The 26327-nt window shown below is 31.0% G+C and overlaps 1 protein-coding gene across 1 annotated transcript in view; it reads left to right on the plus strand.

Moving 5' to 3' along the window:
• The window catches only part of LOC129975525 (disintegrin and metalloproteinase domain-containing protein 10-like), a 145365-nt gene that overhangs the window by 101529 nt on the left and 17509 nt on the right, over positions 1 to 26327 (plus strand). Inside the window, exons 5-11 of the mRNA XM_056088615.1 lie at positions 4279 to 4538; positions 5273 to 5401; positions 8958 to 9135; positions 11082 to 11241; positions 13341 to 13436; positions 16943 to 17024; positions 25008 to 25135. Of these exons, the coding sequence (XP_055944590.1) occupies positions 4279 to 4538; positions 5273 to 5401; positions 8958 to 9135; positions 11082 to 11241; positions 13341 to 13436; positions 16943 to 17024; positions 25008 to 25135 (1033 nt within the window). The remainder of the gene's footprint in view (positions 1 to 4278; positions 4539 to 5272; positions 5402 to 8957; positions 9136 to 11081; positions 11242 to 13340; positions 13437 to 16942; positions 17025 to 25007; positions 25136 to 26327) is intronic.

Raw genomic sequence — 26327 nt, forward strand, 5'->3', positions numbered from 1 at the left:
GAAAAAGTTGAAAGGAATTTACTATCTCAGAAAATGTGCCGTGTTCTTTTAAGTCTATGATTGTTTTCTTCGCACAAACATATATAATTATTAATTTGTAAAGATTAAAAAAAACAAAAAACAATTTAATACAAAATTTTTGCCAAAGTAAATACATTAAGAACTATAAAAAGATAGTAATATTATTTAAATTAAATTAACTATTATAATACCAATGAACATAAATGGTATAAACGTTATTATACTAATTAGACAAAGTTTAAGAAATAATAAAAAAATTAAAATAGTAATAGTCACTGATATACGAATTAAATTTATTTAACGAAAGCAAATATGAAAAAAAGGATAAACAATATTTGATAAATAATTATTTCACTTAGCAGAGTAGTTTTTCTAACTGTTGCAACTAATACTGAAAGATGCGCAATTTATTAAAAATTCGAATTAATATTGGTCAATTTTATCAGTTGAAAATGAATAAATCGCATTAAAATTTAAATGTTGCAGATCGAAACAGTATCGTTTTCATTTCATTGATCAACAATTAATGGCATGATAATCAATTTATAGCAAAGCCAAGTTGCACAGTTCTTTTTTCCTACTTTTTTTTTGTCTTTTTCTTAAGAGTTTTATTTATTTTGAGTGATGATGACAAAGCTAAAGATGGTCGGCATTTTTTTTTCATTTCGTTATCTCTCTACAGAAAACAAATACACACACAAAAAAAAGGCATTCTGAACATTTTTATCGTAATCTGGGAAGAATATTCCAGTAAATCTTTAGAGTAACAATCTTTAAATAAATATGATGAATTAGTTTTAATCTAATGAGATAGTTGAATTCTCATTCCTTATTCATTTATCAGATTTTTTTAAATCTCTTTGTCAAAGATAAATTCCTTCCAATAAACGGAATTTGAACTTAACCTAAATAGAAAACGTTTCTTATTTCGATAAAAATTCAGCACAATGAAACGAATACTATTTTAATTTCACTTGCCTCACTCACTTGTCCCTCTGAGTTTGTGGTTAAAAAAGGATAGTTTGTCTATATGAGGGAATAAACTTTTTTTTAAAAATTATTATTCGATGACCAGCTGTTTGCAAATCAGCGTGTTAATTTATTCATGTGGACCAACTTCGGTGAATTATATCTTATCACTACAAAAGAAAATTTTATTTTACATTATTCTTGTATAATACTAATACAACTAATTAGTTACATATATTTGCAAAGTGATGCAATTAATTAAAAAAATTTCTGTATTTGTTGAATTTGTGAGCTATACTTGCAAAGTAGAGAAACTAATTACCGAAAGCTTTGTAGTTATTAAACCTGTGAGTTATACTTCCAAAGTAATGCAATTAATTAAAAAACATTCTGTATTTGTTGAATATGTGAACTATACTTACAAAGTCGCGAAACTAATTACCGAAAACTTTGTAGTTATTAAACCTGTGAGTTATACTTCCAAAGTGATGCAATTAATTAAAAAAAATTCTGTATTTGTTGAATTTGTGAGCTATACTTACAAAGTAGCGAAACGAATTACCGAAAACTTTGTAGTTATTAAACTTGTGAGTTATACTTCCAAAGTGATGCAATTAATTAAAAAAATTTCTGTATTTGTTGAATTTGTGAGCTATACTTACAAAGTAGCGAAACGAATTACCGAAAACTTTGTAGTTATTAAATCTGTGAGTTATACTTCCAAAGTGATGCAATTAATTACCGAATACTCTGTAGTTATTGAGCCTATGAGCTTTTCCGAATTTTTTTTAACGATATGTCTCGAAGCCGGAAAGTGATGGCAGCAGATGAACAATAATGACATAACTATGCATCCTGATATTTTATAAGGCAATAAAAATTGGCGAAATAGATGCATTGAGTTTGGTTGGGGTGGGGACGTTATCATATGTTTCTAGATAAAGAATGACGCTAAAGTACTGTTTTAGAAACTTCTCTCAAATATGTTGTGTGATGTAGAACAAGTAATAAAATGATGATGTATCCACGGGTCGTAAGCTTTTATATGAAAAAAAAATTGGCGAAATCAGTGCATGTCTGCGATTGAGGGGGGGGGACATTGTCAAGTATTTTCCTTATAAAAAGTATTGTGAACAACGGAGAATGGGAAATGACAGGAGACCAATGGTGACCGGTTTAGAAATAATGAACTTTGATATAAAGCAAATATTGACGAAATCGAACTAGTGACTGAAGCTAGGGGAACTGATTTTTGGTTTCGCTAATTATTTCAAATGTATAGATAACTACTGATATTTAAAAAGAAACGACTGAAATTTTAACAGAGATATAGTTGAATCCTTTTATTTTCACCGAGATTATTTCTCATACATATTAACTATTTATTGATTTCGAGGACGGCCATTCAGTCCAATACATTTTACCAGTAGGTGATCTTTATATCATATAATAGCCATACTTGAATTAAATCTGAAATATTGATTAATTCTGTAGGTTTCATCAAGGTCAACTTGGATATTCTATGAAATCTACAGTTTTGTATAAATAGAGTGGAATGAATCGCTAACCTAACAATTACCACTGAATTTTTTAATACTAAATATCATTACCTATGTTAACCGTCTAATGACATCGCGTATATGAGATATGAATGAACATCTTTTTACCGCAGGGAGCTATGGCAAATATTGCTTCGTCTATTTTTGTAGCTCCTTTCGACGAATTGCTGCTGCATCTGGATTTCGTGGTGATAGCAGAATTCTACGAATCTCCTATTTATGCTTCAGAGATATGCGCTATCGTTGGCGTAGGTTTTTGATGTACATCTCTTTATTGTTTCAAAGAAATAGCTGTTTTAAAAGTAATGTAACTAAAATCAATAGCTACGTTATTCATTCAACAAACAAAAAGAAATGTTCCTTATTTGGAAATGTCTGCAACAGCTATGAAAGAATAGGTTGAACGAAAAGTGCCTGACTCTTTACAAAGCGAGCTAAAGCTAAAAGTACCAAAAAGAAGAAAAAAAAAGGACTAAGTTTTGAAAAAATAAACAATCATCATGTAAAGAAGATGCAAAGCTTCCAACATGACAAGATTTTGCTCCTTGTTTGGCAGATTTTATTCAGCGTTTCTTCCTTATTTTGACAAATTTTATCCAAGTTCTCATTTCATATTTTCAGAAATTTTATTAACGATAGTATCTTCTTTTGCTATATGCTCTGGCTGTAATAGCTTCGACTTCTTGATTGAAGAGTTGCAGATTCGAAATTCAATTCTATAGAATCTCCGCCATATTCACTGGTATGGTGATATACAAATATGTCGAAGGTCAAACTTCCTTTCGTTGTTGTCGAGTGCACGATAAGTTGTTGGCTCAAGTGTTAGTTTCATAGTCTAATCATGGTTCGAAATTACAATTTCCACACCAAATTAGCTCTAAATTCTAAATGGGGCAATAATATATAACTTAACTAAATTATGTTGCACGTTTTCTATATCACTGAAAAATTGCAAGTTAATGCATCTTTGATGTTTCAACATATGCTATAAAGTATTAATTAGTTCTATTACCATGATACTCGAAACAAAGTAGAATGTGGATTCTATTATGGAATATACCAGAAACTTCATGGTTTTAAATTTGTAAAGAGCAAAATTGGAATCCTTGTTAATTTCTTACTAGGGTTGGCTCCAGAATATTCAGTGCTTTGTGTGAAATTATTATGACACACTCTTCTCCTTATGTATATCATATATTAGTATAGTATATTGGACAGTAATCTTTCCTTCTTATAGGTATTTCCTTTCACATAAGTAACTATACTAATTCACCAATTCAGTAGTCATAATAATTACAGGTATGATACCATATTTTATTTGTATCAAGCAACAACTTGAACGATTTCTTGTAGTGAAACCATGCTATAACGAGAATGACAATATCAGTGATTTGATGACATTCCTGCATTGGTATACCTAGGGATAATATAATTTTTCGCTCTTAATCGTCTTTGAAGATGTATGGAAAAAGGGTAAGTTGCTGTCCCCCCTGAAAAAAACCCGGAATAAATGCACTAGAGTTAACCTCAACTCTTAATCCTGTGGGCCGTCTTACCCCACTTTATAACACAAACTTTTATTTACTATAATTAAAAAATGGGAGTAAGTCTTTATCCGTTTACTTTTACTGAATTTTGAAAAGTATTATGATACCTTGTATTAGTTCAAAAACTGTTCCAAATGACGACAATTACTGCACAGTTCCATAATCCTTTTCTCTCTTCATAGATTTCGACCAGGACGGTCGTCCAGATAATATCTCTTTCCTGATCAAGCGGATCAAGGTCCACACTCGACCCGACGATCCGGATTACAGGTTCGTGGGCAGCTATGGAGTCGAAAAGTTCCTGGAACTCTTCTCAGAGGACGACTACGACGCCTTTTGCCTTGCTTATATGTTCACCTACAGGGACTTCGAGGGTGGTACCTTGGGTCTAGCATGGACAGGGGACCTCAAGAACGCTGGAGGGGTGTGTGAAAAAAATGGAGTAAGTGGGGAAAGAGAGTAATGATGCAATTTGAAGACGATTTTTGAGATTAAAGCTATTTTTGTTCAATCTGAAAATTCCTGCAAATATTTTTGGAACGTTATATTAATGAAGTGAAGTATTTACAGCACATAATATTTAAAGACTTTATGCCATTCTTTTGGAAAACTTACCATTACACACACAATTGCGAGCAAAGAATTTTCTTTTCTTTTTCGGTATTCCACTACTTTATCTAAGATATTTTAAATGCCTAATTTCCCAGATTTCGGAAGAATTAATGCCTACAGCGAAATCTGAATATAATAAATATTTCCTTTCAAATTTCTGATAAGCACCTCTGAATTTAAAAATAAGTATATCTCAGCAGATTTTGTAGGTAAAAGTATAAAACTTTGCTTGTGTATAATTAAGTGTAAGAGGAACATTTTACTAATTGAACTCATGCACTGCAGGGACTGTATAAAAATTTAACATTTTTATCAATCTTCATGGAAACCGAAGTGTTTTCATACTACTCTATATCTTATTTAATAAAACTTTATAACTAGAAGTATACGCCTAATTGCAGTAGTTAAGAATATAAATGCTTGTTCCATTTGTGTGTGTGTGTGTGTGACACGCTGTATGTGAATTATTAAGGAATTGTGTTTCAAAATATCCTCATATATCTGCTTTTATAGATTTTATAAGAGCAAATATATCTAATTTTTTTTAAAAAATTTTTCTTTCAGCATTATAGGGGAAGCCTAAAGAGTCTAAACACAGGCATCATAACATTGCTCAATTATGGTAAACATGTGCCACCAGTCGTATCGCACGTCACTTTAGCTCATGAAATTGGACACAACTTTGGTTCACCCGTGAGTTGATTTAATCTTTCATAGAAACATATTTAAAATTGTATTATAGTGTGAATCAAAAGGCTTTATCTTTCTTTTGAGATAAAACTTAAGTATTTGCTACCAGGTTTTCGTCAATATTGCCAAATCATGCCAAATGTTAAAAGCTCGCCAAACGCCCGCCATCTTGAAATTCAGATTTTTTTTATCCATAATCAGGATTTAGGGCTGCAATAATTACTAATTGAGTAACCAAATTTAGTAAGTTATTGCCATAGAAAAAATATATTGTTTAGCGCATATTTCAGTCCAATTTTCTTTGATTTAAAAATATCGTATGTATGTAGGTGCACTTAATCTATATCTTAACTACACTTATGTCCTAAATTAAGGATAATTCAGAGTCACGCGGAAATCGAACTCCGCGTGACTCTGTTCATATATCACCCGTAAATGACTACACACATCTTCAAAAATCATATGCAAATTGCAGAAAGCCACCAGATGATACCGATAGTACGTCACAATGACTAGAGTGATGTATAAGGAATACAGGCAAAGAAGTAAAATTGTTCCCAAGCGCTTTATAAGTCTTTCAGTGCAATAACCGCATAGTTATGACACAATGGAGGCATTTGGATGACTTTTTACGTAGTAGAATTATCGGCCGTCTGGAATGTGGGCGTACCCAGCTGAAAGTATCCGAGGAACTTGGAATTGCCCAGAGTGTCATATCCAGGCTTTGACAACGATTCCAAGATGATGGTAATGTGAGTAGACGCTACAGCAGAGGTCGTCCCCGAGTTACAACACCGAATGAGGACCGGTATTTGGTAGTTACTGCCAAAAGAAACAGACGGAGCACAGCATCAGACCTGTCCCGTCAGCTCTCTTCAGCCACTGACAGTTTCAAGGCAGACCGTGTACAGACGTTTAGGGCAGATTGGTCTATATGCTCGTAGATCTGTCAGATGTGTTCCACTTACTGTCGTCTGCGGTTAGCCTAGAGTAGAGAGCATGCATTGTGGACACCGCAACAGTGTGTTTGTGTGATGTTTTCCGACGAGTCCAGGTTTAACTTGCATTCTGATTCTCGCCGGACTTTCATATGGAGAGTGCCAGGTACCCGTTACCACCAAGAGAACATCATTGAACGACACCGTTACGGTCGTGCAGGATTGCTCGTTTGGGGATGCGCGAGCTTACTTTGCAAGCATCTTAAACGAATGCCTTCGATCGGAGGATATCGCCCGTATGAACTGGCCAGCACTCTAGCCAGAATCCAGTAGAGCATGTGTGGTACATGCTTGGCCCACGAGTTGCCACCGTTAACCACCTCCTACATGCCTACCGGAACTTCGGCGAGCATTGCTTGATGAGTGGTCTAATACTCCCCAAGATCAGATCGATAATTTGATACTCAGCATGCCTAGGCGTTGTACGTACTGTATTGCATCGTCTGGGAAACATACTATGTATTAACCATCATACCAACCATGTAATATTGGTTTCTGTAAATAGTTTTTTTGTTTTTTTTTTTTTGTAATTTGCCCCAGGGAGCAAAAAATCGCAATTTTTATTAATGATATCAAACAGACAGCACCTTTTTTTGCTCTTTACCTTTTGTTTAATAAATAAGCTTTACAAATAAGTCACATTTGTTTTGCTTCTGACTTTCTTTTTTTTTTTCTCCTGAACTTGCATTATCCTTAATCTATGGACATGAGTGTATTATAAAATATTAGTAAATATTTACTAAGATTTATTACAAATGGTTTATATGCATTTTTGTTTTTAAACTAGTATCATTAGCCTAGCAAGGATTATTTGATTTGAATGTTGTTTTGTTACACGACTTCCAAAGTATTTATTTATTTTTTGTTAACTATTTTAATGTTGCAGCATTTTACAAAAGTTTATTTCACTTCATTAAAGTTTATTAATCTATGAATGATGCCATTGTTGCCGAAAATTGTTCATTGAGTCTTTTTTCTCTACAAATAATAGAAATCAGCGACTAAATCAGCCAATCGCTGGCTCTATTGGGAATTAGTTCCAATTAAATCTCTCATGCGTAACTTGTTCTCGGTTTATTCTATAATAGGGTTCTAAGCATCAAATTGTGATAGACTTAGAGCCACGTTTCTATAATAGCCTTACCGCTATTCTATTTACTATGCACGTGAACACAATAAATAGAACAGGTGTAAGGTTATTATTAGAAAGGATTTTACTTTATTAGGAAGGTTTCATGATCTCATGGAATCTTCCTAATAAAGTCAAGTTTTGTGAAATATAATGCCGTTAAAAGCATAATTGCACAAGTAATCTACTTTCTACTTCACATTGCTTTTCATGGTATTCTGATTTCACTTTATTATTCTGCATGAAAAATAAGCAGATAATAAACAGAACATTTCTGTCTTTGTTTTCAACATTAGAAGCGAAAATCATACTATTAAATTTTTGATAACAAATGGAAATGGTTTGAATTTCTTTGCAATAATAAAATTTTTTAATAAAAATTATGTAAAAAAAATTTAATTGCCAAAATTCAGAAGAAAATACTACAGTACTTAAATAATGTTTAAAATTATTCCTAGTGCTAATAACGATAATTTTAATTGCTATTAAAAATGTTTCGAATTTTAAGTATAAAATTCATCTTTGTTCCTTCAGAATTTACGAAAGTTATTACAAAAAATGCCAAATCTTCGCATTATTTTTTATCAATTAAAATTTTAAAAAATCATTGTAAGGGGGGGGGGACAATCCCCTTTCGGGGTATATCTGCATCAAATTTAGTAGTTCTAAGCGAAACAATCTGGCCTGAATATACAATGCACACCTACACATTCCTTTATTAGTAGCAGAGGCAAGTTGTATTCATTAGCTATCTCTAGTAAAAAATAATAAGGCACTCAGTTTTTCTTTAGCTGTCAATTACATGTGATAAGGCTTAAGATTGTTGTGCTTTCTTTAAACAAATTTGCACTAATTGTCAGAAAAAAACCCATCAAGTTCTTCTGTGATGGTCATAGGAAGTAGTTGATGATGATGTCGTTTCCGCGTTACCACGGAAAGGGGGTGCAGTAGCTTCTGAGGGTAAAGACCCCTGAGCGCCCGAGGGCTGACTTCTAGCTCATATGAAGATGAAACTCACACATTCGCTTCCACAACCCCTTTTTACAGGGGGGCACATTCACATACCTCACAGATAGAACACAGATGAAGAACAACCATGCCCGAACCCGGATTCGAACCCGGGACGCTCAGATCACGGGCAAGACTTGCTTTCGGGGATATTCTGTGGCGAAAGAAAGAAAAGGGCAAGACGTGCTACCCCTATGCAAGGACACCGGCATAGGAAGTAGTTGTAAGCTCCATTACTGGAACTCCATTACTCCAGTTGGAATAATTTCAGTATTATACTAAATTTGGCGAATATTCCTTTCTGCGAAACAAAACCGTAATCGTAAGTCTTCGCATGCATATCTATTAATATAAATCCTGTATATTTTGTTTGAAGAATCGTGAAAACAGCGTATATTAATTAATTTTTTTTTTTCGCATTCAGCATGATCCTGAGGACGACCTTCACTGCACCCCTGGAGGGGATCATGGAAATTACATCATGTTTGCTCGGGCGACATCGGGAGACAAGAAAAACAATAACAAATTCTCACCGTGTAGTTTGCGCAGCATTAACGCAGTTCTCAACACCAAGGCGAGGAGTGTGAAAGGTTGCTTCACAGGTAAACTCCGAAAACGATATGAAAACAATATAAAAGTATAATAAATAAATAAATGATATTACAGTAAACGATATTTATTTTCACTTATTTCTTTCTTACATAAAATATTATTATTCATATTTCGATTTAAAGAAATCTTTAATATGTGTTAACCCTTTACAGGGCCATTTTTTTCTAGTCATATTATGTTAAAATATTTTTAGGCTTGAAATTAGAATAAGAAAAGGGATTCATTTAGCTTATTAGATAAATTTAATTTGATTCATTCATTCATTTGGTTAATTAATAATTAAGTGACAAACCAAGATACATCATTTTGTGTGAGATAAAGAACTGAAGCATCTAAGTTTCTGTCTTTCTAAAAAAAATTGTCAGAACTGATGCCAACCTACATAATTTCATACAAAGATTGATAAATTTGGTTGGAAGCATACTTCCCACGGCCTTAGAAAGGGTTAAATTATGTTCTGAAAGATACTTTTGTGTATGCCTTTAAACAAATATTCTTATAATTTTGTAAACGAATTTGTAAACCAATTTGTTGCAAATGTTGTGCAAAAAAGTCATGGGGTTGATTCTGTCTATTCTAAACGTTGATTATTGAGACATTTCCAGTAGTCCAACGCGCCGGTTGAAACATATTATCTGGGGATGAACCGTTCCTTCTAGTGAAAGCTGAAATTAAAATTTACAGCCTTTTGATACGTGATTTGCCTATTTAACGTGTTTCTATTAACACCTTAACATAGTATTTTTCTCATTAACATATTGTTGGATCGTTTCCACACGTAAAAGAATTTAGAATTGTAGAATTTATATGTCTATATATTTCGAACATTCTCTATAATCCCATATATGTCTCCGGTCCCATATGTATCGGGTTAGAAAGATTTATTTTATTACCGTGTTTATTTTTGAGATTCAGAAATAGGAAGCAATTTGCCATTAACAAAGTGAGAAATAAATCTTCAGCTGTCCAAACGGCTGTAATAATAATTCAGTTGCCATGGTAATATAAGATACGTCGTAATACCAGAAAAACACTATTACGAAAACATCTAGATAAATTGATAATTATTACTTTAAATAAACCTTACCTGTACTTAACATGTGTATATTACATAAGTTAAAACTTATATGAATATAACATTAAGTGTATCATGTGCATATAACGTAAGTTCAAACTTATATGTATATAACATAATAATGTCCGGTTTACAACCAAGCCAGCCAAAATCGCGCCAGCCGTTTAAAAAAAGCATGTTCAATTGTTCACCATCTTGGACTGCGGCAAAAAAATTGTTGTAAATGTCTTGAGGATTTCAGTAAAGATTGGTAAATTACCGTATTCGGCAAGAAATTGCCCCAAAGAATTCAGTTTTGGCGACAGGACGCTATTCTTTCAGTTTTACACTTTTCATGGGATCAGAGGAATAATTATATAAATTGGAAACCACTTAACATTTAAATGTAATCCAAAGGAGCTGGTAAATAAATGTAAACGACTCGAAAATGTTATTAGCTGAGGTTAAACACAGAGTAAAAAAGTAAATGGTATTAGAGTAAATGATATTCTTTCACTTGTTTCTTTCTTGCATGGAATATTATTATTCAAATTTTATTTTAAAAAGTCTTCAATAAGGGTTAAATTATGTTCTGAAAAATACTGTTGGGCCAGTTTGTTGGAAATGTTATGCAAAAAGTCATAAAGTTGATTGTTTCTATTCTGACGCTCGTTCTGAAACTCCCACAAGTTATGAAAGAATTTTCTTTTGAGTTTTAAGAAGTTTTTCAAAGCAAGCATATGAAAAGTTTTTTAAATTATTGAGATCTAACAGACCATGAGAATTCCACTTATTTCTTACTATTCTAGTATTTTATTAGATAACTAATACTTTAAAATTTCAAACGAATTATTTCATATTAATTTTCTATACTTTTTCTAGAGCCCCTAGATGCGGTGTGTGGCAATGAGGTGGTGGAAGGGGCCGAGGAGTGTGACTGCGGCTGGGAGGAGGACTGTCACGAACCGTGTTGTTTTCCCATGAGAGTCAATCCGCCACAAGATCAACCCCCTTGTAGATTACGCCCTGCAGCATTCTGCAGGTGGGACTTTCATTTCAGTAACGACAGCTTACTTCTTGGCAATATTTGAAGTAAAACAATTGGTTATACAATAAATAGGCCATGATAGTGTTTCATGCCTATCTTTATGATTAGAAATTATTAAATTCATTCAGTTTGTTCTGATCTAATAAAAATCAATGAATTCATCAGATGAAAAAATTTAAGCCCTCAGTTTAAATATCAAATTTTATATGCCAATTTAAATTTTGCTTCTCTTCTCTTTATGAAATAATAAAACACTAAATGGTTCTGCTTTGCTTTTGATATTTTTCTGTCATTTATACTTCTTATAAATAACTTACTGCAACCAATTTGTGTGTCCACAGTATTGGCTTCTTTAAATATTAAATTATTAATGTGGACTGCATAGTAAAAATTTCGTTTTGTTATTTGGTAAGGCTGAAAAATATGAATTTATTAAAATGAATCTATTAAAAATGACTGCAGGTAAAGGGCGTTAATTAAAGAAAGTTAAAGAAATTTAAAAAAAAGATTGATAATCCTCTTTTATAGTTAAAACTCAGTGAAAGTAATTTTTAAAATTATTTTTAATAATGGCCAAAGTGCGAGTTTGAACTTCATCATTATTATAAAAACTTTCTTACAGATTCAATATATAGTTAATTTTTTAAAATATTAAAATTAGAAAAAATAATTGTTCTGAAATAAAATAAATATCACTAAAAAGATAAAATGTTAAATTTTTAAAGTGCAAAAATAACATTTGTTATATTTTTAAAAAATATAGTTGAAAAATGCCGAAAATGTGCTTATTTTTTCATAAGCTTATATTTTAATTAACTTTTGGACTCGGAAAAATCTGACTGTGACCTTTTTCTTGTCTTGAAACGCATGCATATCAAATTTATCGAGACTAAGCAAAAAATATAGCTTTCGCATAAAATATATGAAAACAAATATTCATCCATATATACATATATAAATATTGTTACGAAATTTCCGGGGTTCGTTTGGATAGTGGGAGTTATATGGTGTGAAGAACGCACAATCACCAGGTGGCAGTAGAAAATAAAAACAACGACGTTTATTTACACAAAGACACACAGGACAGCACAAAGACGACAACTATATACAGCACAGAAGACGATTATCTTCAGCATACAACAGTATACACAGCAGCTCTACTCCGTCGCTGCTCCGCTAGTCCCTGGAAGACGAGTTCTTCACCGTCGCTTCCGACTACTCTTCGACTCCACCGGTCCACGACTCGATTCACCGTCGGTTCACAACTACGTCGACTCCACTGGTCCACGACCACTCTTCTCTGTCGCTTCCGACTACTCAATTCACCACTGGTTCACCACTCGACTCACCACTGCCCGGCAGCTGCGGGTGCTTACTTTCATAGGTTTCAGGAGGCGGGGCTAGAAGCCTCTCAACCAATCAGGAACATTCGGGGCGTATCTCCGTTCCTACTGGACAGATCGGGAAAATTCTCGATGTTTCGGGTATAATCTATTTTGGCGCCAAAGTCGCCAAGTTTGTCGCCAAGCGCCGGAACCTCCTATGGAATCGACTATGCTGGGAAGCCGCCTCACAGATTCGTAACAATATGTATCATAAAAGTCTTTTACAGATGAGAAAAAAGGGATGAAAGACTAAATTTTTTATCACCTTTTTCTATTAAAGTGTTATAATATCTTCCTATGGATTAAAAATTCCTTCATGACTAAAACTCCTCCTAAACAGTTTTGCAAATAAGAAATATTTTAATATTATTAACCGTACCCCTGCTTCGAAGATGAAAACAAAAATGCGCTGCAAAAATCTGTTTGATTATGTTCACTATATTTTCTTTTTATCTGTACGGAGTAAAGATCCAGAAAAGTCAGTGATTACTCTTTTAAATGCATATCTGAACACGAACTGTATAAAATAACAAAATTTGAAAATTAATCACTGACAAGTATTTTTAAACGAGGCTTAATTACGCTGTAGAAATTTTATGTATATGTAAAGATACACTCCAAAGCATTTTCCTCAGTCTAGTTTTAACTAACTATCACACATAATTTTTCTGAAACTGTTTCTAACAACTTTATTTTTGCTTTTTTCAGTCCCAGTCAAGGCCCTTGTTGTTCCCAAGACTGCCGTTTGAAATACGGGGTTCTGTGCAGAGAAGACAATGGCTGTCGAACAGCAAGCTTCTGCGAATATCCTTTTATTTGTTATTTCGAATACATTATCGAAAAATTATGCAAAGTTGAGCATGACTCACAGTTTTGTAACGTTTTCTGATTCATTGATAATGGAAATCTGCGGGGTTTGTTGTTTAACTTTCTGAATTGATTAGATAAAATATGTTCATTCTGTGGATTCAGTAGAATGATGTCATTCTGTTTTCTTTCCCACTTTATGAAAACAGGAGATAAAAATTCAAGCATATGCATAGTGAAATATGGAATCATAAACTGAGTATTAACTCCTGCAAAGCCTTTTAGATATGAATTAATGGCATTGAAGCATTGATTTGAAAATTAAAAATATTTACAGAACAAAATAATTCCATTAGTATTCTCTAGAACAGGAATTCCCAAATTTTTAAAAGTTACGACCCATTTTTTTGAAACTTGAAATCATAGCAACCCACTTAAACCTCGGCGGAATGATTTTTTTTATTTTCTTGTATCGTAGTATGATGGATCGGACTTTTCGGACATCGGACTTTTTTGTTAAGATGATCCCACAAATTCTCGATGGGATTTATGTCTGGGCTTTGGGGTGGTGTTTCCATGACGTGAGGACAATTATATAGGAGCCAGGAACGCACTCTATAAGCGTTATGCTTGGGATCATTATCCTGATAAAATCTCCAATTATTGCCAAGCGAAAATTTTTGCACACATAGTGGCAAATTTGTTTTTAAAATGTCAAGGTATACATTCTGATCCATTCCCCCTTCAATGAAATGCAAAGTTCCTGGGCCAGCAGCTGAAAATGATCCCCAGACCATTACTTTTAGTCAAAGTATTTTTGCAAAACAAGATTTTTTTCTATGGTGTCCGAGTTTGGCTTGGTGCGACTGTATAAACACCTGTAAAGCCTTTTAGATATAAATTAATGGCATTGAGTATGTGTTTAAAATATATGATTACATTTATTTGAAAATTAAAAGTATTTACAGAACAAAATAATTCCATTAGTATTCTCTAGAACAGGAGTTCCCAAATTTTTAAAAGTTACGACCCATTTTTTTAAAACTTAAAATCATAGCAACCCACTTAAACCTCGGCGGAATGATTTTTTATTTTCTCGTATGCGTAGTACAGAGAAAGTATAATAATCGTCAGAAACTGTGAACTCGAGATGTTGACGAATCTCCACGTTGTAGACCGTTCTGAGTTCGAAAAGTACATTTTTTGGAAAATGTCCGTTCATCTGTCTGTCCATGTATAAAATATATAAATCAAAAACTATTTGAGCTAGATAGTTGAAATTTGGTATATGGTATTTACACCAAATTTGCAGATTTCTATCAAATTTTGAGCAAAATCCATTCAAAGGAAGTTCGTCTGTCCGGCTGTTTGAATATAAGTTAACACGATAATTACAAAACAAAAAGAGCTAGATAGATAAAATTTGGTACATAAATTTAACATCCATAGTGTAGACACCTGCCGAATTCTGAGCAAAATCCAACAAAGGGTTAACTGTTAATTGTTCTGTACTTTCAGAAAAACGAATACGTGATAGTTAAAAAACGCAATGATTTAAATATAGCAAATTAGGCATGGTATTTTGTGACTACAAGTCCAGTTTTGAGTCAAATTTTTGTTTCAATCGGTTGAGAAAAACCTGTCTAAAACATAAATTCGATTTTTGAATAATATTAATGCATGTCAGGGATTAATCGCAAATAATTCGCTAAGGATGACACGATAGATTCAATAAAAATTACGCCAAAAGATAATATTTCCTAACTATTGTTCGCCAATGATTTGCAAGATGCTCTCTGTCATGACAAATTTATTAGAGAGTATGCGAGGAAGTTTAGGAGAGACCTCTTCCGCTGGTTTGAAACTCGAAGTCATGGCAATCCACTTCAGCGTAATGATTTTTTTTAGTTGTTCTTTTTAGGAAAATTTTTATGAGCCAAAAAGGAGCTTTCGTTAAGAGGAAAAAAAATTATTAATATTAAATAAATGTTTATTCAATTGATAACAAACCATTTCGAAATTCATAAGAATTGAAAAAAGAAAGAACAAATTGTGAATTAAATAATTGTTCATAGTGAAAGGGAATTTTTAATTACATTGTGATGTCCATGCTGACACGAATCGCTTGTTTGCCTATTACGCATTTTTTTTAGTGTGATACTTTATAGCCCTGTGTCTTTGTGACGTTTTTAAGTACACATTAAATTTCATCAAATTGTGAAAATATCCATATACATTCGACATATTGTCGTCACTCAACAAATATTGACTCTCGACTCACAAGTTGGGCTCGATTTGTAATTTGAGAAATATTGATATTGCTTTAGAGAATGAAAGCAAACAATTACGGGTAATAGATTGATAAATATTTTGTATGCTGATGTTGGAGGAAATAATTTACTTATAGTTACATTTAAAAGAGAACACAGTTGCACGAAAAACATAACAACTGCGCATTGTCTTATGCTATGATGTCAGCCCTTGGAAGCATTGCAAATGCTTAGATGAGAAATTGTCTTCTAAGTAAGCTGGTTCTCTCTTCGTTTGAGGATACTATAATGGAAGTGAAGTTATATTATACAAATTTCATTAACGAGATGGATTGGTGCATAGGCCAGTAATAGCCATTTTGGAACTGACCACAGTACTTGTGTTATTCAGGATCTCGATGCCAATGTATGGCATGGAATTATTATTTCGGTTACTCTATGACGTTATGACATTTTTCTTCCTACAAAATGCGCAATGCATGCGCAGTCAAATATAATAGATCCTTTTAATTTAACATAAATTTACCACATAAACATAAAGGAATTCCATTTTTCACAGTTTCTTGAAATTCAATATCTAACATCAGTAGCGAATACCACTGAGAGAAGGCTGCAAGTGGGTTGATTTAAAAATTTCATTTTCCCTGCTGCTAAATAAACAATTTTTAAAAAAATACAAAACCTATTAATCGTGAAATATTAGGATAAGATTAACTCTCTATCTAATATAATTGTTCAGCCTCCTATATGTTTCATAATATTCACACAGTTTTTATAATATTTATAAATACAGAAAACTACTTCACTGATATTTTGTTCAAACATGGATGGAGGGTAGTTTAAAGTATAAATAGGTGAATAAACATAAAGTTTATTAAATAAAAAAAGATTAATCTATTATAAATAATTAAAACTGTGTTGAAAAGGGAGATCAAACTGATCAATTTATTATGAGATAGGCCTCATAATGTGCATTGTCTAGGACCTCGAAATATCTAAATGTGCCACTAACATACTATCCTCACAATTTCTGCATTTAGCACAGAAAAGTAGTTGAAATCTATCTCTTGAGACAACTCTAATTCCATCTTTTTATAAATATTTAATTAAGGAGATGCACATGCTACTACTTGTTCATTTTTTACTTCCTTGTTCTATTTCCGCTTCTGATTTTTATTTCCTTTTTTATAAACAAAACAATTATTGCATTATCAAATCCTTAATAAATCTTACTGGACAAAGTCCTTTGTGTCCGCCTTCAACGAAGAAACCAAATAAAACTGTCTGCAGTGAAGAATTTGTTTGTTATAACGGGGTACATTTTTCTTTACTTTTTTCTCTATGCATGATAGAAAAAAGATAATTTTATTTAGCAATTTTATCTCACGAATATAGATTTGGTATTTTTTTTTCAGCTATACAAATTCAGAAAAATAGATTTTGCAATATATATGCGATAAGATATTTTAGCCATTTGAAAGAAAATTCATGCTTTAGTTATAATCGATTAAATCTTTCTATCTGTTGCCATTTTTAAGAGATTAATCTAAAACCAGCAATTGTAAATCTTCAGAATTTGAATATTTTCCTCGCATTGGCATCAGCTTCATAAAGAAACATTTTGGGGATGAATAAATTCGATACGGTCATTGCAATTTTTATACTTAATTTTTTATTATTGTCTTAGTAAATATCTTAATAATTATTTCTTAATTTCAGAATTTATATTGGTTTGAATAAGATTTTAGTTTTTTTCAATTATTTCTTAATTGCACAAATAGTTCCAGATTTATTAATTGTTAAGTCCCAAACAAAATCAAAACATTTGAAAAGGTTACATTATTTTTCTTTAAACTTGGCACAGTCCATTAAAAAATTATTCAGGCATTGCTCCTTATTCCAAAACTAATTATTGCGCAATAAAACTGTAAATGCATGAGACTAGAAATATATCTTCTAGAAGTGAATAAAGTATTTTTTTCAAGTAAGATATCATTACGTATATAGATTGCACAAATTTTTTGCAAATAGCAAACGATATTTAGATAGCACAAATTTATTTTTTCAAATAGCAAACGATTTCAAATATATGTCCGAATTCTTTAAATTAAAATTGTTCGAATATATATTACATTTTGTAATTTTGAATGAATGGCTGATGAATAATAAGCAATTAGAAACTTTAAATGAGACCCTAACTTTAAATAAATTCTCGCTTTTTTTAAAAGTATATTTTAAGATATAATGAATATTTAACGATAATTTTTATTTTACATTAAATACTCAAAAAGGACAACAAAATTTACACACCCTTAAAAATATAAAAATATATTTCATATTTTTTTATTCATTTTTAAATTCCCAAGTTAAAAATTTTTGAACAAAAACTCATAAAAGTCAATCGTAAGATCAAGACTTAAAACATCAATATTCCAAATGTTATTTATTTCCGTCGAATAATTTTAAATATATAGCAATATTCAAAACATTCAGAACAGCATAATTCGTCGCATTTTTTTTGGTGGACGGGAATTCTGAAATTCTAAGATTCTCTGTACGTATAAAAATCTCTAAAATGGAACTAAAAACATGTTTTTCAACATTGCTTTAGATTAAGATATTTTTCTTTATTTTAAAATAAATGTTAAGTGAGAAAAATCGATATCTATATCTATATCTTCTATATCTATCTATCTATACTTATAATAAAGCTCAATGTGTGTGTGTGTGTGTGTGTGTGTGTTGGCGCTCTACAGGCCAGACCGTTTGACATACAGCTACCAAATTTGGTACATGTATACCTTGGAGGTTGGAAATGTGCACCTGGGGTTTCTTTTTTCGAATTTTTAATTAGAATTTTAATTATTAATTAAAAACTAACTTTCCCGCCAAAAAAATCTTCCATTTTCCCCACCGCCAACTTTTCCGCCAAAAAAATATTCCATTATCCCCAGCGCCAAACGAGAAAGGCTTCCGTTGTTTTTTCTCCCAACAGTAATGAGGCTAGGGTTAAAATTTTTCGGCGGATTATTCCAATCGGTTCTGTTTATTTTCTTAATGTTTGATGCATTTAAAATTAAACATTGTTAATGAATCAATCTTTCAGATTCATTCTGAAGTACTTTTGAATTAAAATAAAACAGAATAAAGGAAATTAAAAATTTCTAATCCGCATAGCGTTACCCCAACTGGCGTAGAAAAAATCACGTATTTGCGTTACGTAACCGGCGAAGAAAATTCACGCATGCGCATTCTGTTCTGATTGTTGCCATGACAACGTTATCAATGGATGATTTAAATTATTTTTGGGTTAGTTGCATGCTTTTGTAAGTAAATTGTATTTATGTTAGCTATATATTTTTTGTATATGCTTATAGTTTTAAATACATCGTTTTTTAAGTAGTTTTTTTAAAACCTGTTTTCAACCGTTTATTTTAAACGATTCGTTTTATTTTCTTAGTGTTTGATGCATTTAAATTTAAACATTGTTCATTAATCGATCTGCTCATAAGGAATCTAAGAAAATTTTGTTGACCAACTCTTGAGATATTACATAAATTTAAAAAGATATTCTTTAGTGCCCATAACGTTTAAACGCTGAGTGACTCTATTTTCAGTAATCAGATTATAAAAAAATGCTTTGTTTCAGTAAAAAATATTATTATATTAATTGAAGATAAATTCTTTCCACTTTAATTTAAAGCATAAATTCTACAGGTGCTAACAGAAAATGAGAGAGATACATATTACGTTATGACTGAAGGCCTTTATAATATTATGAATGAATTATATGATAATCAAAATTTGAAGTTTTAAAATATTTTGATGAAGAAGCTATTAAAGTAGAAATTGCATAAAATATTTAATTATTAAAATTTTAACGAACATTAAGATTGGCGAACCGGCTGGTCGCCAAAGGCGGCTAGTACTTATAATAAAGCTCAATGTGTGTGTGTGTGTGTGTTGGCGCTCTACAGGCCAGACCGTTTGACCTACAGCTACCAAATTTGGTACATGTATACCTTGGGGGTCGGGAATGTGCACCTGGGGTTCCTTTTTTCGAATTTTTAATTAGAATTTTAATTATTAATTAAAAACTAACTTTCCCGCCAAAAAAATCTTCCATTTTCCCCACCGCCAACTTTTCCGCCAAAAATATCTTCCATTTTCTCCACCGCCAAATGACTAAGGCTTTTTTTTTCTCCCAACAGTAATGAGGCTAGGGTTAATATTTTTCGGCGGATTATTTCAAACGATTCTGTTTATTTTCTTAATGTTTGATGCATTTAAAATTAAACATTTTTAATTAATCCATGTTTCAGATTCATTCTGAAGTATTTTTGAATTAAAATGACACAGAATAAAGGAAATTAAAAATGTATAATCTGCATAGCGTTACCCCAACTGGCGTAGAAAAATTCACGCATTTGCGTTAACGTAACTGGCGAAGAAAATTCACGCATGCGCACTGTGTTCTGATTGTTGCCATGACAACCGTTATGAACGGATGATTTAAATTATTTTTAGGTTAGTTGCATGCTTTTGTAAGTAAATTGTATTTATGTTAGTTATATATTTTTTGTATATGCTTATACTTTTAAGTACATCGTTTTTTAAGTAGTTTTTTAAACCTGTTTTCAATGATTTAAATTATTTTTAGGTTAGTTGCATGCTTTTTTTAATTAAATTGTATTTATGTTAGTTATATATATTTTTTGTATATGCTTATAGTTTTAAGTGCGTCGTTTTTTAAGTAGTTTTTTAAACCTGTTTTAGACCGATTATTTTACACGATTCATTTTATTTTCTTTGTGTTTGATGCATTTAAAATGAAACATTGTTAATGAATCGATCTGTTCATGATGAATCTGAGAAAATTTTGTTGACAAATTTTTGAGATATTACATAAATTAAGAAAGATATTCTTTAGTGCCCATAAAGTTTAAACGCTCAGTGACTGTATTATCAGTAATCATATTATTAAAAAAATGCTTTGTTTCAGTAAAAAATATTATTATATTAATTGCAGATTAATCATTTACACTTTAATTTAAAGCATACATTCTACGAGGGGTAACAGAAAATTAGAGAGATACATATCACGTTATGACTAAAGGCCTTTATAATATTATGAGTGAATTATATGACTATCAAAATGTGAAGTTTTAAAATATTTTGCTGAAGAATCTATTAAAGTTGGAATTGCATAAAATATTTAATTATTAAAATTTTAAAGAGCATTAAGATTGGCGAACCGGCTGGTCGCCAAAGGCGGCTAGTATGTAATAGTTTTTACTTCTATTACATTTCAAACGAAGTTCTGTTTGGGACAAATGATAACTGCTAACAAACTTAGTTAAATTTGTGATTGATTTATGATATGTAAGGTCTTTAATTAATGAAAAACATACAAAAAATAAATTCTGAATAAAGTACGAATTTATATCAAATAATAATTCGAATTATATAAAAAAAAATATTGAATTAAATGCAAAAACTATTTTGTTTGCATGGATAATTCAGGTTCATTGAATTTCAACAGAATGTCTTCTTTAAAAAAATGAAACAAAAATGTTTTGATTCCATTTTTCTTATTTAAAATACTTTTTCTGGCAAAAAAAAGAAAAAAAGGATTAAGAGTATAAAAACTCTTAAAAATGACTGAAAAAGTTGTTTGATGGAAATTTAAGAATGCAAATCAACAGTGTTATGTTATTTATGTTTCAGTTATAAAAGAATGTTCAGAAAATAATTTATTATTTTATTACTTATTTTTTATTCGTCAGTTTTCTAAAATCTTTTTAATTTAAGATTGATTTATCAATATTAATTGTTAAACTTATTTAAGATATTTCATTATTTTAAACGATATGTAACAAGAATACTTTTTAACTATTCTTTATTCATTTATTGTAATCAAATAATGAAATAAAAGCATCCATTTTGAATTTTTATTTAGTCATGCTTGATGCTCTAAATGGGAAATTTAAAAATTGAAAAAAAACACTTTGATACTTTTACATCAAAGATATGGTATTAGAGGTTGAAAGGAAAACTTAATTGAAAGAAAGTAAGTATTCCTAGAATGACTTCGTTGCTAAATTTGTAATATAGGGAAATGGATCCTAAATCTTGTTTCTTGTATATCTCTGGTTATTTTGAACCGATTTGTGCCATTTTTCATTTCGCAGAGCATTTAAAGGACAAAAAATTATGGCTATGGGAGTACCTTTGGAATATCTGAAGATTATGCAAATATAAATATGTAAATGGTCTCATGTGAATGTACATATGCAATTTGTACATATTGAAGGAACATCCGATTTGACTTGAACAATATATTTTTCTTGAATTTAGCTTTTATAAATTATGGATAATAAGAAGTATCAGGATAATTATACGAATTATACTATCTAGTTTTATGCAAAACTCTTCTAATTATTAATAACACTAGCCGAAAACACACATTTTAAAAAATTATGTTTTGTTTACTGCGATTTTTTTCTCATTTTTTAAAATCAATACCTGAGTAAAATTAAGAATTAACATTAGCTTTACTGACATTTTTAATAGATGAATTTTAATTATTTCTATTATTTCTTATTTACATTAATAGTTTCATTTTTCGTAGAACTTAGAAAATCCCTTCTTTAGTTTTCGTATTTGTTGACTACCCAGTTTTATTATTTTTTAAAGGGCATTTTTTTTCTTTGCTTTTCTTTGAGAATATACTTGCTATATTTATTTAATTAAGTATCCATAGAAAACTTTGGATTTTTTAAAAATTTCATATATATATATATAAGGTGTGTTTCAATTTTTTAGGGACACCAATAAAAATAAAAATAAAAGCGTGAATAATAAATATTTGACATTTATTTCTGAAACAAGTTAGATAATAATAAAAATAAATATTGTAAGATAATTTAGATTAAACAAATAAAGATTACACAAATAAATTTCAACTTTGAAATAACTAAACAAAAGAGAAGCACAAATTTTGTGTTTCAAATTTTTAGGGACAGTGGAATTAAAAGCTTCAAAACTTCAAATTAAACTTTTTTACCGTTCAGTATTAGCAACATTTTTTCTGATGACATCATATATTCTGTTTGGCATGGAATATATTAGGTTCTGAAGAAGTGTTGGATCCAGAGAACACCAAGCTTTCATTATTGCTTGTTGAAGTTGCATTTTCGAATAAAATTGACGCCCTCTTTCATAAACTGTTCTTGCCAAAAGACCCCATAGATTTCCAATGGGGTTTAGATCAGGGCTTCTAGCTGGCCAATCCATAACTTTCACATTGTTATCTCTAAACCACTTTTTTGTTGATTTTGAGCTGTGGATAGATGCATTATCTTATTGAAAAGTCGAATTTGGACCACATATTTCAAGTCCTGCATTAAGTAAATGTGTTTGTAACATTTCTTGGTATCGATCAGAATCCATTCTTTCATTCACAAATGCCAGTTCACATGTACCATTGAAGCTAAACGCTCCCCAAATCATAACAGATCGACCACCCATTTGCCTTTTGGAGAAAATCTCTGGTTCTTTTCTTAGATCATGCCAGTAATATCTCCAACCGTCTGGCCCATCTAGATTAAACTTCTTCTCGTCGCTGAACATGACTTCTATCCACTCATCTTTGAAATGCATGTATTCCTTTGCCCAGAATAAAGGTTGTAATTTGTGTTGTTTGGCAAGTGGTGGTTTGCAAGCCTTTTTCGCATATTTCATGTTTTTATTGCTCTTGATTGACCTCCAAACAGTAGTGTGAGAACATAGCAGTTTCAATTCTTTTGTTACTTTTCGTACTGATGATTTTTCATTTACACATTTCTGAATAATTCTCCTGCGGGTACGTGAATCGAGCTTTGGCTTAGGTCCTCGCTTTTGAATGGCAGTTGATTTCACATTTAACTGCTTCACATAATTTTCCACAGCACGTTTTGAACGTTTTATGAGGGCTGCAATATTTCTCAAAGACTTTTTTCGCTGTAATAAGCTTTTATTTGGCCTTTTTCAAGATCTGATAACCATTTCCCTTTAGCCATATTTCTTCGGCAAAAAATTAAGTACTAACGAGGACGTTTTCAATATAAGCTTTTTAAGTTATTAAAACAACTGGTAGTAAATGAAAATGAGCAATAATAAAGATTTAACTTGAATTTATATACCATCTCATCTAGCTGTCCCTAAAAATTTGAAACACAAATTTGGCATTTTTTTGTAATTTCTTCTTTTATTTGCATTGATATTTATTTAATTATTTTAGATTTTTTTATTATATTTAATTTTTTATGTTTTTCAAAGAAGTTTTTACAGATATTAGGTAAAAATTATTTCGATTTTATGTTTTTATATGGTGTCCCTAAAAATTTGAAACACACCTTATATATGTAATGATATTTTAAACTTTAATTTCAACTTAATTAATTTCCAAGATTTTATCTTAATTTAGCCCCTAGTAACTTCATTCTAAAATATTCTCTTATTTCGTGATCCAATTCCACTTTCTCTACTTAATTAATTCAAGAGAAGCTTTATAAATTACTTAGTGAGCTAAACGCCGATACTTTCACACGCTCGGCGTGAAGGGGTAAAAATGTCCAGTAAGCACATTCTTTCTTATAAGATCCCTGTGTTTCCCTTACATGTGATTGACATGCGTCAGAAATCCCTATCAGAATCTTAATAATATATTAGCACTGTGGAGAAATATTTTCCCTATCAAAATCTAAGGTTATATAAGGCGAGGGATAATTTATTTCGCGCTTCTTCCCCACTTCTGCTTTTGCAACGCTCTGTGGCGGAAGCACAATGTCCGCGTCTTTGCTTGTAAATAATTATGCTTTCCCGATGGATATTAAAAAGAATTTAAAAATTTAAAAAGTCTCTTCAATGTCTTCAAACTGCATTCTGCTTCACATAAAATAATGCTTACATATTAAAGAGCCGATAGGATTCCGATAATTGTTACACACACACACACACACACACACACACACACACACACACACACACACACACACACACACACACACACACACACACACACACACACACACACACACACACACACACACATATATATATATATATATATATATACGATTTATAACATCTATGAAAAAATTTCAGCTTAAAAGTCCAAAAATAAATCATATGATGTATTTCCGAAAGTATTTTTATTTCAACAAATTTGCTTAAACGTTTTAATATCAAATATCTATTTTTACCAGAAAAAAAGTACCCGTCAAAATTTTTGAAATTGCTTTCTCTGTTTTGACAGGAATGCACGGGATCCATCTGCATGGCGTACGGCTTAGAATCTTGCCAGTGCATTAGAAGCTACCACGATCCCCTGATTCGTTCTTGTGAGCTCTGCTGTAAGCTTCCTGGAGACGAGCTCAGCTGCAAGTATGTTCCGAAACTATAAAAAGCTTTAAAGAGCTTGGCAATCTGCATTAACTAATGCATTAATTATTTTGATAAAATCAAACAAATACAGTTATATTATTTCTTGTTTCCATGTATTTTCACCCACTTGCGCTCATGATCGATTTCAGATTTTGCATTTTATTTGTTCAAAATAATTTTAAAGATAACTTCCAATACTGTATTTTTGTTACGCAGAAGTCAGTATAATAGTTTATAAATAGAAAGCATCAGTTTAAGGCATCTCAGTTCAGTTAGTGGATTAGATGTATTTCTAAAGTAAACAACTTACTTGTTTGTCAAGTTGTTTAATTCTTTCAGAATAAATTCCTTTTAAATTCTACCTTTTTTCAATCTATTTGATGAAATTAAAACCAAATATAATTATCTTACTCGTATATAAAACAAATGATTTTAGAGATAATTTCGAATACTTTTTGCTTTGATACATAGTTTGATAATAATAAAAAATACACCATTTTGTATGTTTTTACTTATAAAATTAACTTTTAAAGTAAGTAACTTGCTTGTTTATCAAGTTGTTTAATTCTTTTAGAATAAATTCTTTTTAAATTCTACCTTTTTTTAAATTCTATTTTATGAAATTATAGCCAAATATAATTTTCTTCCTTATGAATGACAATAAATGATTTTAAAGACGATTTCGAATACTTTTTGTTTTGATACACAGTTTGATAGTAATAAAAAAATGCACCATTTTGTATGTTTTTACTTATAAAATGAATTTCTAAAGTAAGTAACTAAAGTAATTTCTAAAGTAAGTAGCTTGCTTGTTTATCAAGTTTAATTCTTTTAGAATAAATTCTTTTTAAATTCTACCTTTTTTTTTCATTCTATTTGATGAAATTATAGCCAAATATAATTATCTTCCTTATGAATGACAATAAATGATTTTAGACACAGTTTCGAATACTTTTTGCTTAGATACACAGTTTGATAGTAATAAAAAAATGCACCATTTTGTATGTTTTTACTTATAAAATGAATTTTTAAAGTAGGTAACTTGCTTGTTTATCAAGTTGTTTAATTCTTTTAGAATAAATTCTTTTTAAATTCTACCTTTTCTTCAGTCTATTTGATGAAATTATAGCCAAATATAATTATCTTCCTTATGAATGACAACAAATGATTTTAGACACAGTTTCGAATACTT

Source organism: Argiope bruennichi, chromosome 1 (assembly GCF_947563725.1).
Source record: "Argiope bruennichi chromosome 1, qqArgBrue1.1, whole genome shotgun sequence".
Lineage (NCBI taxonomy): Eukaryota > Metazoa > Arthropoda > Arachnida > Araneae > Araneidae > Argiope > Argiope bruennichi.